General features: G+C 47.0%; 1 protein-coding gene and 1 pseudogene across 1 annotated transcript; one reads left to right on the top strand and one right to left on the bottom strand.

The window, feature by feature from the left end:
* Nucleotides 1-2,040: 2,040 nt before the first annotated feature.
* LOC101583663 lies at nt 2,041-2,498 on the bottom strand (annotated as a pseudogene).
* Nucleotides 2,499-6,684: 4,186 nt separating this feature from the next.
* Nucleotides 6,685-12,717, top strand: Cd207 (CD207 molecule). The gene is made up of 6 exons (XM_004634058.1): nt 6,685-6,760; nt 6,854-6,967; nt 9,321-9,695; nt 10,287-10,438; nt 11,646-11,758; nt 12,573-12,717. Exons 1-6 carry the CDS (start codon nt 6,685-6,687, stop codon nt 12,715-12,717), a joined length of 975 nt encoding a protein of 324 aa, XP_004634115.1.
* The last annotated feature ends 292 nt before the right edge of the window (nt 12,718-13,009 follow it).

Below are 13,009 nucleotides of genomic sequence, written 5' to 3'. Positions count from 1 at the left end.
CATCCAACATTCCTAAGGTCCTAGAATTCATTTATTTTTCAGTTTACTTGGTACTACCTTTGAAATATGGTTAGAAAATTTCTCTCAGGTAAAGAGTTAGTTTAAGAATCTTCAAACTAAAGACGTGTGTCTCATATGTTTGCATTTAGGTGGAGAGTCAGCTAATAGATTTCTCAAAGCAGATATATATATATATATATATATATATATATATATATATTTCCTAGCATATTAAGATTATTCTATATATAATAAGAGTTATCTTCAATTTATTTATGTTTTTGTTGTGTCCACTTTTGGCAATAGCAGCATGTGAGAGTAATGTTGTTGAAGAAAGATATAGTTGATGCTGGGTATATATGTGCATGTATGTATGTATGCATGTATATGTATCCATGTATTATGTGTATGCAAACTGAGAAGACATAAGCATTTCTTGCCTTCTGTATGCTCCTTCATAAACATTAACAATAATTAAAATATTCTGCTGGTATGGGTTTGTGAATGTGTCATGAGTTGACAAGATTGGTAAATATCTTCACATAATACTTTTATAGTCAAGAACCACCAGCGAGGGCCAGCACGATAGCTCAGTCACCTAAATACCTGCTTAGGCAAGTGCAGGGACCAGAGTTCGATCCCCAGCACCGTGTACTGTGCCAACCTCACCCCCAGGTGTGCTGAGCTGGCCACCGAGACTGAGATCAGGTGTGGTGGTGCATGCCTGTAATCCCAGCGCTGAAAACAGGAGGATCACTACGAGTCTGAACTGTGTAGGAAGACCCTGTACCAAATACGTGGAAGGAAAGAAGGAAGGAAGGAAAGAAAGAAAAAAGCAAGAAAACGAGAGAGAATGGACCGGAAGAGTACTTCCAAATTGAAATTGTCAGTATTCAATAGCTTGGGACTCTGCTGGCACCAGCGTATCATTTGCATCTCTAGCCACATAAATATTTCTCCTGAAATCCCAGCTCAGAATCTAGTGACTTGGGCTTGGAGTTCAAAGTAAATAGTTTCTAGGTATCTTAATGTTAATTTCACTGATGCCTTCCAGTGCCACGTGACACTTTCAGGAGAAGTGATGTAAGTCATTGTATTTCTGTGCACTGGTAACTACTTTTCCAGTTACACATTCTCTAATTCTTTTTTTTTTTTTTTTTTTACATTGCAATTCCAAATATCTTTGTAAACTCCCTGCAAACAATCTCCTTATAAACATAACTCCATCCTTGCACTCCCGCCCCCAACCTCCCCATGCTCTTTTTGCAGAAGAAACCTGGGCAAGCATCAGTTCTGGTTATCCTTGGATTGTCCAAGGATCCATTCCTGGTGCTTCTCTGCCAGGTTCTTTGTTCTGGACCCTGACCTCTGTGGACTGAGGCTCAGGTGGTCGCGGTGAGGATGGAGATGTCTGGGTATATATCCCCATATTCTCTTCAACTCACTCACTTCCTCACTGTGGTTCTATCAGCAGCCTCATGACCAAAACCACCGCTCTCATGGACCACCCTGCTCACCAAGTTCTTTTTTTTTTTTTTGAAGTAAAAAGGTGTTTATTCCATGTATAATCACTAAGAGAAAAGTCTCAGTTCAAACACTATAAACAAAATTTTTTTTTTTTTAGTTCAAGCTTAAAATGTCCAAGCACACGTGTGATACTTGTACTCTGGGGTGGAGGCATGAGGATCATAAATTCGAGCCCAGGCAGGCAGTTTAGCAAGATTCAGTCTCAAAACAAAAAACAAAAAAGGCTGAGGATACATTTTAGTATGAAGGCCTCGAGTAACATTTCCATTAGCTGACCTGCCAAAAAAAACTGGGCATGGAGACACACAACAGTAATCCCAGCACTTGGGAGGCGGAGGCAGGAAGATCACCACGGGTCTGAGGCCAGACTAGGCTACTCAGTTAGTTCAAGGCCAGCCTGAACTGAGAATCTGAAAAAAACACCAAAAAAAGAAAAGAGAATTGATCTGCTGGTACTGCTAATTTCACAAATACAACAAACATGTAATAAAAACTGCAAAAACTTAAGCTTGGTAATAGTCAACAGACAACTCTGTCCCACAATTACGTTTATTAAAAACTGACAAACAAAACCTGTACAAAAAATAGCCCCAGTCACTTCTGCACCAGTCATCTTGGGAAGCGTTATCGCCTGGGACCCCCTCGTCCTCTGCCACGGCCACGTCCTCTTCCTCGGCCTCGGCCTCGACCTCTTCCTGCCACAGCTTCCCTCTTCTTAGATTTCACCTTAGGTTCAACATCCACAAGTAGCGTGTCCAGAGGCAAGCTGTCTGGCAGAATGAAATAGCGAATGTTATTCCCACGAATGCTCAGTGTTTCCAGCTGCACTGGCTCTCTGTTCTTCAGGGTCATCTTCACAGCTTTTAGATGTGTATTCATGCTGACGTCTACACCTGTGATTGTTCCATGGACCTGTGTTCCATTCTTCAATTCAGTGGTGACAGTTTCATCAAAAATCTCACGAGCTTCATCCTAGCGGCGCGGACGGCCTTTCCACCCGGTTGCGCGTAAAATAGTACGAGCAAGATCCAGCAGCCCGGCCTTTGTTTACTTTCCTAACACAAATTTACCCTTACCACGGAGGTCATAGGCAAGAATTCATTGACCTGAATAGTTTGCAGTGCCCTCTTCTGCCTGGTACCCAGAAGTTCTTCTGTGAAGCTAGCTTGCCCACAGGTGTGCATACTTCACTGTGTAGAATGGCACTATCACCCGTGCATAGAAACCTGGTCTCAGATAATGTCACAAAAAAGAGGAACCCATTTCCAGGGTCTAGAGAGACCTAAGGAGGCCTCTTTTACTGTTCTTGCCTTTTTTAAGCCATGGTAGAATCTTCTGCCCATAACTGAGGATGCCACATGTTTGTTAAACAAGAGGGACTCTGTTTCTGAAGGGGGGGGCTATGGGTGTCATTTGCCTTTCTGTGTCCCTGTACCTACTGTACAGCATGTGCTCAGGAGGAGTGCATGGCCCTGCCTTCCACTCCTGGCTTCTTCCCCCATCGCTGGTTCCCAGGACACTGCATAGACAGGGACATGGGTTCTCTTGGCTGGGGTCTGCTGGTCAAATCCCCCATCCATCACACACAGGAGCCCCTCTGAGGCCTGGGGACCACATCTGACTTCTGTAATGGTCATCTCACCTCATCACACAGCCATTCTCCCCTCTTCTTTCTACTCTTCCTCTCCCTCTCTCCCTCTTTTCTTCTCTCTTTGCCCTAGGTTCTAACTTGCTGTCCACTCCCATGTCCTCCATCTCTTGACTAGAGAGACTTGGAATACCACTCCCTGGAGATGGCTCTCAGCACTCCTGAGATATTTGGAACAACTTGAGTTTCTTTTCTACTCTTGTTGGTGATATCCATGGTCCACCTTCAATAAAAGTCTGATCCCAACATGACAAGGAGAAAAAGAGAGGAAATTCATTCCTTCCTTCACTTTCATCCAGAGAATGTCCTAGAATCTCAGGTGCATAGTAAGAAGAGAAAGGAAAATCGGGACATTCTTCCCTTTTTAATCATGATTTTTGGTCACTCTACACTGAGTCAACATTCCTCTTCTGTTAGGAAGAGCAGGCCCCCTCTGGGTGTGCAGAACTGTCCACTTTCCTTGCTAGAAAGTGCGGCTGAGACACCTGCTTTGCCGTCTTTCTCACCCCAGGCTGGGGGCCACATAGAGCACCCAAAGGGTTGCAGGGGAAAATTCTCAGTAAATACCTGCGCGTGATCATGACCATAGAAAAAGAGACAGTGACTCACTCTCTTCCTGCAGAGTGGGAAATGAAACTTCTGGTCTGGGACTTTTACATCCACCTCCTTTGAAACCCAGAGGACCCTCAGCCAAGTATTCCTGCCTCCTTCTCAGCCTCTTCCTGCTTGATCTGCCTTTCATCCAGAGTTCAGCAAAACAAGACTTCATTTTCTTTGCTTGGAATCAATGCCTTCCAACCTCAGGGCTTTCTATGCAGTGAGCCTAAGCCTGGTGAAGCTTCTTGCTCCTTTTCTGGGACAACTGCAGGAGAATGTGGAGTTCTATTAATAACTCATGCAGGACCAGGAACAGGACCAGCAGCAATTTGGGAAAAGAAGCAAGGGACCTGACAGCCTAAAGACATGTTGTGTGGTAGCTCCTTTTCTCAAACACTCTTTGAACAGGATCTTGATAATTTGGATTCTTTTCCACCTCCAGGCCCTGGACTATGATAGTTTGTGGAGGGAGGACAAGAGCAGGAGGCCAGGGACAACTCTGGGTTTAGACTAGTTATGAAGTATGATGGTCCAGAAGCAGGATGTTCTAACTCCTTGTGAGCACTGGCAGAACCAAGGCTCTGCAGCCTGATGGAAGTCTCCAGAGAGCATATATATTCACATGAGTTCTAGGGATGGTGGTCACTTAGAGCCAGGCCCTCAGTATAGGGGACAGTTAGTGTCAATGTTTAGAACCAAGAGTGGGCCTGAAATCTACAGACAGAATATGGGCAGAGGAGACATGAGACAGGACAAATAGAGCATCATCCTTGTTACTTGGCTTTCTTCTCAGGGTTGGGGAGGTGCATATGGGGTTCTCTCTGGGTTCTTTCATCTAGTTAGCGCTTCAACTCCAGCCTTATCCCAATTTGCAATAGAGAGCAGCAGGAGCTGCCAGATGGGCCACGCTGCGCTCTGAGGCAGAAGGCTCCTAATGTCAAAGGCAGCAGAAGCCCTTGAACATTCAGGTAATGATTTCCTTGGCTCTGCTAACTGACACCAGCTGCCATCCAGTGGCAGAGTTGGATTCAGTGAGACAGGCCGGGTTTCTTTTGGATGACCAGGCCTTCTATTCACTTCTGGGTAAGGTATAAATCACACCTTTTTATGCCTTTCCCAAGGAAACTGGAACTGCTGGAGGCAGTCAAAAGAAGAGATAGGTAGCTTTTGGAAGGCAAAGGCCATTCTGTAGTCTGAAGAGTCATGATCAGCCACCCATCCATCCACCCACCACTTCCTTTTATTCACTCACCCACCAATCCTTTATACACACATTCAGCTGTTCATATATCATTCCTTTCCATCCAACCATCTATTCACCCATTTGTCCATCTGTCCATCCACCCATGCATGTATCTATCCATCCATCCATCCATCCATCCATCCATCCATCCATCCATCCATGCATGCATCTACCCACCCATCCAATTATCTATACCAACTTCTTTCCTTTTATTCATGCCTCTTCTTTTCCTCTTCTCCCTTCCCTCTTTTCTACCTTAGAAGTATTTGTCTAGAATCTTCTGTGTATCAGGTTTCCAATATTTGAGAGATTTCTTTAAAACAGGACAAGCTTTCCAGGACAAAATTAGGTCTTCATTGGCCTCAAATTTGTTCATCCATCCCCTAGCATCTCCCACAGATGGAACTCTACATTTAGGCTTGCAACAAGGAGGAGATATGGGTAAAGAGATGAAGGGAAAAGAGAGAGAAAGAAAAAGTTTCTAGTCTGATGTTGCTGAGCCTTCCTACTTTGAGATACTGACAGCTGCAAGAAGCAGAGGGGAGAACCCACATCTTGCATTTATTTTGATCTTTTTTTTTTTTTTTTTTTTTTTTTTTTTTTTTTTTTTTTTTTTTTTGTGGAACCAGGGATTGAGCTCAGGCCCTTCTGCTTGCCAGGAAAGCACTTATTCCACTGATCCATCTCCCCGGCCCCTCTTACATTTATTTTGAATTTCTGAAGTTGCATTTCCAAAAAGGGTATGAATCAGCAAAGATGTTTTAACAAAGTAAAGTGGACTATTTTGTTGCAATGATCTCATAACTGGTCTCCCTGCTCCAAGGCTCCCTCTACTCCCATCTGTGCCCTTCACCATGATCAGAAATGGTCTTTCTACAATGTCCTTGTCCCATTTCTCTTCTACCTGAAGGCTTCCATTGGCTCAGTGCTACCCAAAAGCCAACAATCAAAGTCCTTAACACGATAGAAAAGGCTCTTCATGATCTGATCCCTGGTGCCTCCTTAGCCCTGTGTCTCCTCACTCCTGCTGTGTACATGTACATTGCATTCGCACAGGACTGGAGTTGCTTACAGTTGCCCAGGGATCCCATGCTGGTTTATGGCCTCTGTTGTTGACTGTGGTCAACTCTCTTTCTGGGACTTTTACCTTGACCCTGTTCTCTGTACTTCCTATGAACTGCACCTATCACCTGCTGTTATTCTCGGCATTTGTAGTGTAATTTATTTGCTCAGGTCTGCCTTTCTTTTCAGACTATGGGCTACTTAGGTGAAAAGATTGTGAATTTTTCATCTCTGTGGTCCTGTGCTTCATTCACTGATACTTAGAAGGCAATCAACGTATTTGTGGAGTGAATGGGTGGGTGGATGGATGAGGGAATCCATTCAAGAGCAATGGGATAGCTTTGGGACAAGATGGCTAAGGTGTCAATGTAACACTCTTTAGAGAAAAAGACAAATGGCCTCTTCCTAAAAGCTCAGACCCCTGAGGAAGGAATTAGACTGTGACCTCAGCCACACTGTCTAAGGTTTCTAGGTTAGTAATGGGGAACTCTGGGATGACATAGAGACCTGGTGTGGGAATCACTTCCTGTTTTCTCCAGATAAAAGGTTCAGAGGGGAGAGAATCAGCCAGAAGCACCTGTGCTGCAGGCCAGGGTGGGCGTGTGGGATGAAGGCTGCAGAGACAGAAGTCCATGATGTGCACTTCTCTGTGGATAAGCAGAACATTGCCCTCTGGCCTCGAGGCAAGCGCAGCCCCAATGCCAGCCTGATGGGTGCTCCTGTCCAAACCCACCCGTGACCACTCGTTAATAAACCTTTGCTTCTGTTTCTTCTAGAATCACCTAAGCAAGATCCACCTCTGGGCCCGAGGAAGCCTCTCACCATCCGTGTGGTGTTGATCTGCTTGTCGCTGGCTGTGGTCGCCTCCATCGTGCTGCAGGCCGTTCTCTGTGAGTCCTTAGGGTCATGGCCTCTTGGTCCTTCTCCACCACCGGTTGGCTCCCTCAAGTCCCAGAACTTCTCTTTGCTGCTTTCTCTGGTCTCTGGTTTGTGATGTTTCATTTATCTCCATTCTCCTCTCTCCATGCATGAGTGGATATTCTTTCCTTCCCTGTTTCTGGGAGGCTTTTCCAACAGGCATCTGTGCTCAGCGCATGCTCTTTTTTCCCCATGAAGGAGTCTCCACCACCCCTTTTTAAATCCCATTCCATTTTCTTCCCCAGCTCTCTGCCACCCTGAACCATGGAAAGCCCCCGGCAGTGAGTGCAATGTTTTCAGACCCTGCAAGGGACTGAGTTACAGGAGTGTCCTCTGCCTCAGCCGACCAGATGGGGAACCTGGCCATCAAGCTAGCAGATCTCTGTGGCTCAGGCCCCTCACCAGGCCCCTCCATGCCCTCTTTATTCTCCTGTCCTCATGAAGATCATGTGACAGAGTCTGCCGACTCATCACTCTCATGATCTGTGCTGCTGGCAGGGCCATACTCTTCCCACAGGTTTCCAGACAGCAGAGTGAGGTGACATCTGTCTTCTCTTTAGTGGCTCGTGGCATATTTTGTCTCAGGTTGTAGCTTCCTAGCAGCAACCTTCTTTACAATCACTTGCCTGGACCCAGATGTTAGTCTCCAACACTGCCTTTCTCCTGCGCTGTCCTTTGACTGCTCTTGGGTTACTTTTTGTTCCCTCCAGTGCCCCAAGCTTGCAACCAGAACAGAGTGTGAAAGGGGGCAGGGCAAGTATCTTGTATCTAGTGTCCCCCCCATAAGCCTCACGTGGTCACAGGCAGGACCATTCAGGGGCATCTGGATCTAGAGTGTGTGATGATGTTTTTTGTTTTTGTTTTTTTTTTTGAGACAGGGTTTCCCTATGCAGTTCAGGTTGTCCTTGAACTTACTGTATAGCCCAGGTGAGTCTTGAACTCATAGCGAGCCTCCTACCTCAGCCTCCCAAGTGCTGGGATTACAGGTGTGTGCATGATGATGGGATTAAGGGTGTTCAATTACTAAATTCATCTACTGATGGGTTTGCCATAGTTCAGGGTATGGATAATAGGAAGGTCGACCCTGAGTGGGAATGATGCCTACCCTAATGGTAGGATACAGGGGACAGAAAGAGGGCTGCAGTCATTATTTATTTTGCTACTTTGCTGCCGTCCGCCTTTACCCTGGCACACACTATTTCTCCTCTGCCATGCCACGCAGCCTCAGAGCCAACTATATGCTGAAACCTCCTCTAGGAGCTACAATGAATCTTTCCTCCTTTAACTTTGGATATCAGGTGTTTTCTCTCAGCAATGAGAAAAGCAACTAAGACAGCAAGGGAAGGAGAGAAGAGGCTGCTTTGCATGTTCTCTGGAGAAAAAGCCACTGCTGGGTTAGGACTCTGTGCATGTGGCCCTTCCGTGGCCATGGAGGGGGCTGTGGACAGACATGGGAGGAGCGGTGCTGCCCCAGCTGAGACCTCTGAAAGGAGAAGGCTGGGGGCCACTGCCTGGGCCTGGAGGGACCAACGGGTAGAAAGAGTGGCAGGGGGTGACTGAGGGCTTCTTTTTACCAAATTCACCCTGAGCACTCAAAGGAAATTCAGAGCTGGATTCTAATCCCTGCTTCTGCCTCACGCCCTCCTAAACCAATCCTCTCACAGTCCACACCCCCAGAGTTCCTGGCCCATAGGGGCATCCTTTTATTTATTTATTTATTTAATTTTATTTATGTGTGTGTGTGTGTGTGTGTGTGTGCGCGCGCGTGCGCGCGCGCGGCCAGCTCAGCCCACCAGGGGGCGGGGCTGGCTGGCATGTGGTGCTGGGGGATTGAACTGTGGTCCCTGTGCTTTGCTAAGCTTGTTCTAAGTAGGTGCTTTAGACCACTGAGCCATCTTACCAGCCCCCATCCTTTTATTTTCTAAAAGTCTCTTTATTTATTTATTTGGTAAAGGGTCTCGCTATGCAGCTTGTACTCATAATGCTCCTCCTGTCTCAGCCTCCTCAGTGCTGGGAATATAGGCATGTGCCACCATTCCTGGTTTCTGTGTCCGGCACAGTCCGGGGCTGGCATGGCATGCAGTTCTGGGGACTGAACTCAGGTCCTTACGCTTGCCAGGCAGGTGCCTAGACCACCGAGCTATTTCCCTGGCCCTGGGGACACCCATTTCATGCTTGCTGTACATCAATGAATGATGGAAGAGTAAGTGGCAGTTCCCTGGGACCCCTGAGCCTAGCCCTTCCCTTCCTTCTGTTGCCCTGACAACACCCACATTTCCTCCCCAGGCAATCTCTCAGCTGACCTCTTGCCTTTTTCCAATCTAGATCCCTGGTTTATGGGCACAATCTCTGATGTCAAGACCAATGCTCAGTTGCTGAAAGGCCGTGTGGACAACATCAGCACCCTGCCTTCTGAAGTCAAGAAGAACAGTGGTGGCGTGAAAGCAGCTGGCGTTCAGATCCAGATGGTGAACGCCAGCTTGGATGGAGTGCATTCTCAAATCCTGATACTGAAAGCCAGCGTGGAGACAGCCAATGCCCAGATCCAGAGTTTAAGAAAAAAGTGGGAGGAAGTCGATCATTTAAATACCCAAATACCAGAATTAGAGAGAGATTTGGACAAAGCCAGTGCTTTAAATGGAATGATCCGGGCACTACAGAGCAGACTGGACAATATCAACAAAATGCTCAGACGACAAAGTAAGTGACTCAGGAAATGACATGCAGGCGGACTGGTGGCCCCTGAGACCTTGTCATGTTAGCTGTGAGACCATCAGGCTGATGGGTGAGCAGGGGAGAGGCAGGCACAGGTTAGAAAGCTGAGGAGAGAGGGCCTAGTGCTGGGCTCAAGGAAGACTGAAGGGAATCTAGCAGAGAGGACACCATGGCCAGCTTGAACCCCCACACTGAGGCACACAGCCTGGAAGATTAGGGAATGGATTCTCTCTCTTGGCGCAAACCACCACACTTCCCATAATGTTCCTTATTTCAAGCCCTAGTGCACAGCCACCTGTTAGGGCTAGGGGACAGTCACTTTTCCCTCATGGGAAAGTCAGATCCCTGGTGCCTCCTCTCCCATTGTCTTCTCCAGTCCCATAAGCCCTGTTCACCAGTTTCAGTTAGACTTCTAGAACCCCAGGGGGTCCCTAACCTCCTGCACCAGGCAGGAGCCCTGGGCCTCACATCCCAGCCCCATGCACTGCTGTCTCTGAGACCCCACTCAGATATGCTGCCCTGGCCCTCACCCCAAGGAAACAGGACTCTGCATTCACCTTCAGTCCTGTTCTCCAGGTGACATCCTGCAGATGGTTTCTCAAGGCTGGAAATTCTTCAGGGAGAACTTTTATTACTTTTCTCACAACCCAAAGACCTGGTACAGTGCCGAGCAGTTCTGTATGTCGCGGGAGTCACACCTGACTTCGGTTACCTCCCAGCAGGAGCAGGTGAGCACTGTTTCCACGTTGTCTGTGACAGGGCTTGTGGCTAGCTGTCTTGGGAGGCTGGGCAGGATTATGTGGTGGAAACAAAATCCCAAATATTGGCCACCTATCAAGGGAAGATTATTTCTTGCTTACACTACGTATCCAACAAAGGCTGCTTGTTGTGGGTACTCAGGACCTAAGCCGGAGGAGACTTAGTGTGTCTGCAGTTGTTGAGGCAGGAAAAGAGAACATTGCAAATTGTTCATTTGCTCTTAAAGCTTCTCCCCAGAACTAACCACATGAGTTCAGCTCACATTTCAGTGGTAACAGGGAATTATGCAGTATTCCTGGCTTCCAAAAGGGCAGGAATACTGCATAAGGCTGCACACGCTCTTTCTCTGTGCCCAGTAAGTGGAGATATTTATCAACAATGTTCTACATTGGGCTGGTGAGATGGCTCAGTGGTCTAAAGCACCTACTTAGAACAAGCTAAGCAAAGCAAAGTACAGGGACGGTGGTTCAATCTCCCAGCACCACATGCCAGCCAGCCCGCCCCCTGGTGGGCTGAGCTGGCCACACACACACACACACACACACACACAAATAAAATAAATAAATAAATAAACTATTAAAAAAAAACAATGTTCTACATGACTCAAGAAATTTCTTTCTTTTTGAGGCAGGCTATTAACCAAGTCCCTTCATCTGTGAGGTGGACAGAGCAGGTAAAAACGTGCTCTGAAGTAGTCTAGAGTCCCAACCTGCTGTCTAATTAGCTCTAGAGCCTGGGTAGGTAGGTCTCGGCTAATGACTTAATGAAATATGCATGATAACAGTGCCTGCCTCAGAGAATGAAGGAAGAGACACAAGAGCATGTCCTTCTCATGTGCCTTGCATATTTAAAAGGCTTGTTGACTTTAGGTGTAGTCATCTGGGCCAGTCTCTTGGGATCCCTGCTGTAGGGTTCAGTTGACTGTCCTACCTGTACCTGCTTCCAAGGAATAGAAAGACCTGAGCCCTGACTTTGTTAGTTGCAGAGAAAATGCAAATCAGAATTTGGAAGATGGACTCTGGGTTCCAGATAAGGTCCAAAGGAGGCTTGCGAGAGGCCAGTGTGCAGAGTGTGTCTGCGAGTTCAGGGCCTGTCACTGAGCACCGGGGAGATGTAGAGATGAGGCTTGGACTTCAGGCTGTGGCCTGCACTTCTGCTCACTCTGTGTCCCCACAGGAGTTTCTATATAAGACAGTAAGTGGAGTGCCAAACTGGATTGGCCTGACCAAGGCAGGCAGCGAAGGGAAATGGCACTGGATGGATGAAACTCCATTCAAGGAAAGCATGAGGTGAGCCCTACACCTTCCTTCTTTGGGCCAGAGCCAGGCTGTAGAGGCTTGGGAGTATTTCCCATGCACACAGGTTTTTTTTTTTTTTTTTAATTTTATTTATTTGTGTGTGTGAGTGCGTGTGTGTGTGTGTGTGTGTGTGTGTGTGTGTGTGTGGCCAGCTCAGCCCACCAGGGGGCGGGGCTGGCTGGCATGTGGTGCTGGGGGATTGAACGGTGGTCCCTGTGATTTGCTAAGCTTGTTCTAGGTAGGTGCTTTAGACCACTGAGCCATCTCACCAGCCCCTAAATTTTATTTTTTAATAAGTATTTTATTTTTTTATGGCTTTTTTTTTTTTTTTCGGAACCGGGGATTGAACTCGGGCCCTTGCGGTTGCCAGGGAAGCGCTTATTCTACTGAGCCATCTCCCGGCCCCGCACACAGGGTTTGTGATTTGTCCTTGCCCTGGGAACAGGAGGAGGCTTGGAATTGAGATGCTGGTCACCATTGCCACTCATTGAGTGTGGTACCTGTGGTTCTCTATGCCCTGTGGGGTTTGCCACCAAGACCCTCTACCCAACTTGGGCAGGGATCTTGGTGAACGTCTATGTTTTTACAGATTGGGTTGAGAATAGGAGGATGGTTTGACCTGAACTTGGCGCATGATTGGAGGCTTAAAGGTTGTCACGAGTCCCCTATGTCTTAGGCTTGGGCTCTTGCTGTGCTATCACCTAGGACAAAAACTAGGACTGAAGTAATGCATTTCCTTGTTGGAAATAAATTATCTGTTTTCCAATTTTGTAAATACACTTTTATCTGGTTTTTCACTCTGCAGCTTCTGGATTCCAGGGGAGCCCAACAATATGGGGAACAGTGAACACTGTGTCAATATAAAGTTGTACTCGCTCCAGTCCTGGAACGATGCTTCCTGTGACATTAAGTTCTCTTTCATCTGTAAGCGGCCCTACATCCAGTCATAACCATGATGGCGAGTCCCCAGGTCCCCAAGCTCCAGTGCTTGTCAAACTTGAGGCAATGTCCTCCTTGTCCTTAATACTCTATGATGACTCTGAACATTAATTTTTCCTGCTTCACAATTGTCCCCAAATACATGTCAGAGGCCATTGCTTTGGCTGGGAATTCTCAAACCTGATAGGGGCTGCTGGAAGGGGAAGAACTCGAGTTAAATGGAAGAAGGAGGAGGAGATGATTTAGAAGTTCATCCTGCCTTGGTGAGGTAAATCAGTTCCCCAAATCTGTGCTATCACCCCA

The sequence above is a fragment of the Octodon degus genome, unplaced genomic scaffold (genome assembly GCF_000260255.1).
Source record: "Octodon degus isolate 3935 unplaced genomic scaffold, OctDeg1.0 scaffold00058, whole genome shotgun sequence".
Classification (NCBI taxonomy): Eukaryota; Metazoa; Chordata; class Mammalia; order Rodentia; family Octodontidae; genus Octodon; species Octodon degus.
This window is presented reverse-complemented; position numbering and strand designations above follow the sequence as displayed.

Excerpts from the sequence above, each read along its gene's own strand:
- Cd207 (XM_004634058.1), top strand. The coding sequence starts at position 6,685 with ATGAAGGCTGCAGAGACAGAAGTCCATGATGTGCACTTCTCTGTGGAT. Across the intron at positions 6,968-9,320 it reads CGTGCTGCAGGCCGTTCTCT|ATCCCTGGTTTATGGGCACA; the intron begins GTGAGTCCTTAG and ends TTTCCAATCTAG. Across the intron at positions 9,696-10,286 it reads CAAAATGCTCAGACGACAAA|GTGACATCCTGCAGATGGTT; the intron begins GTAAGTGACTCA and ends CCTGTTCTCCAG.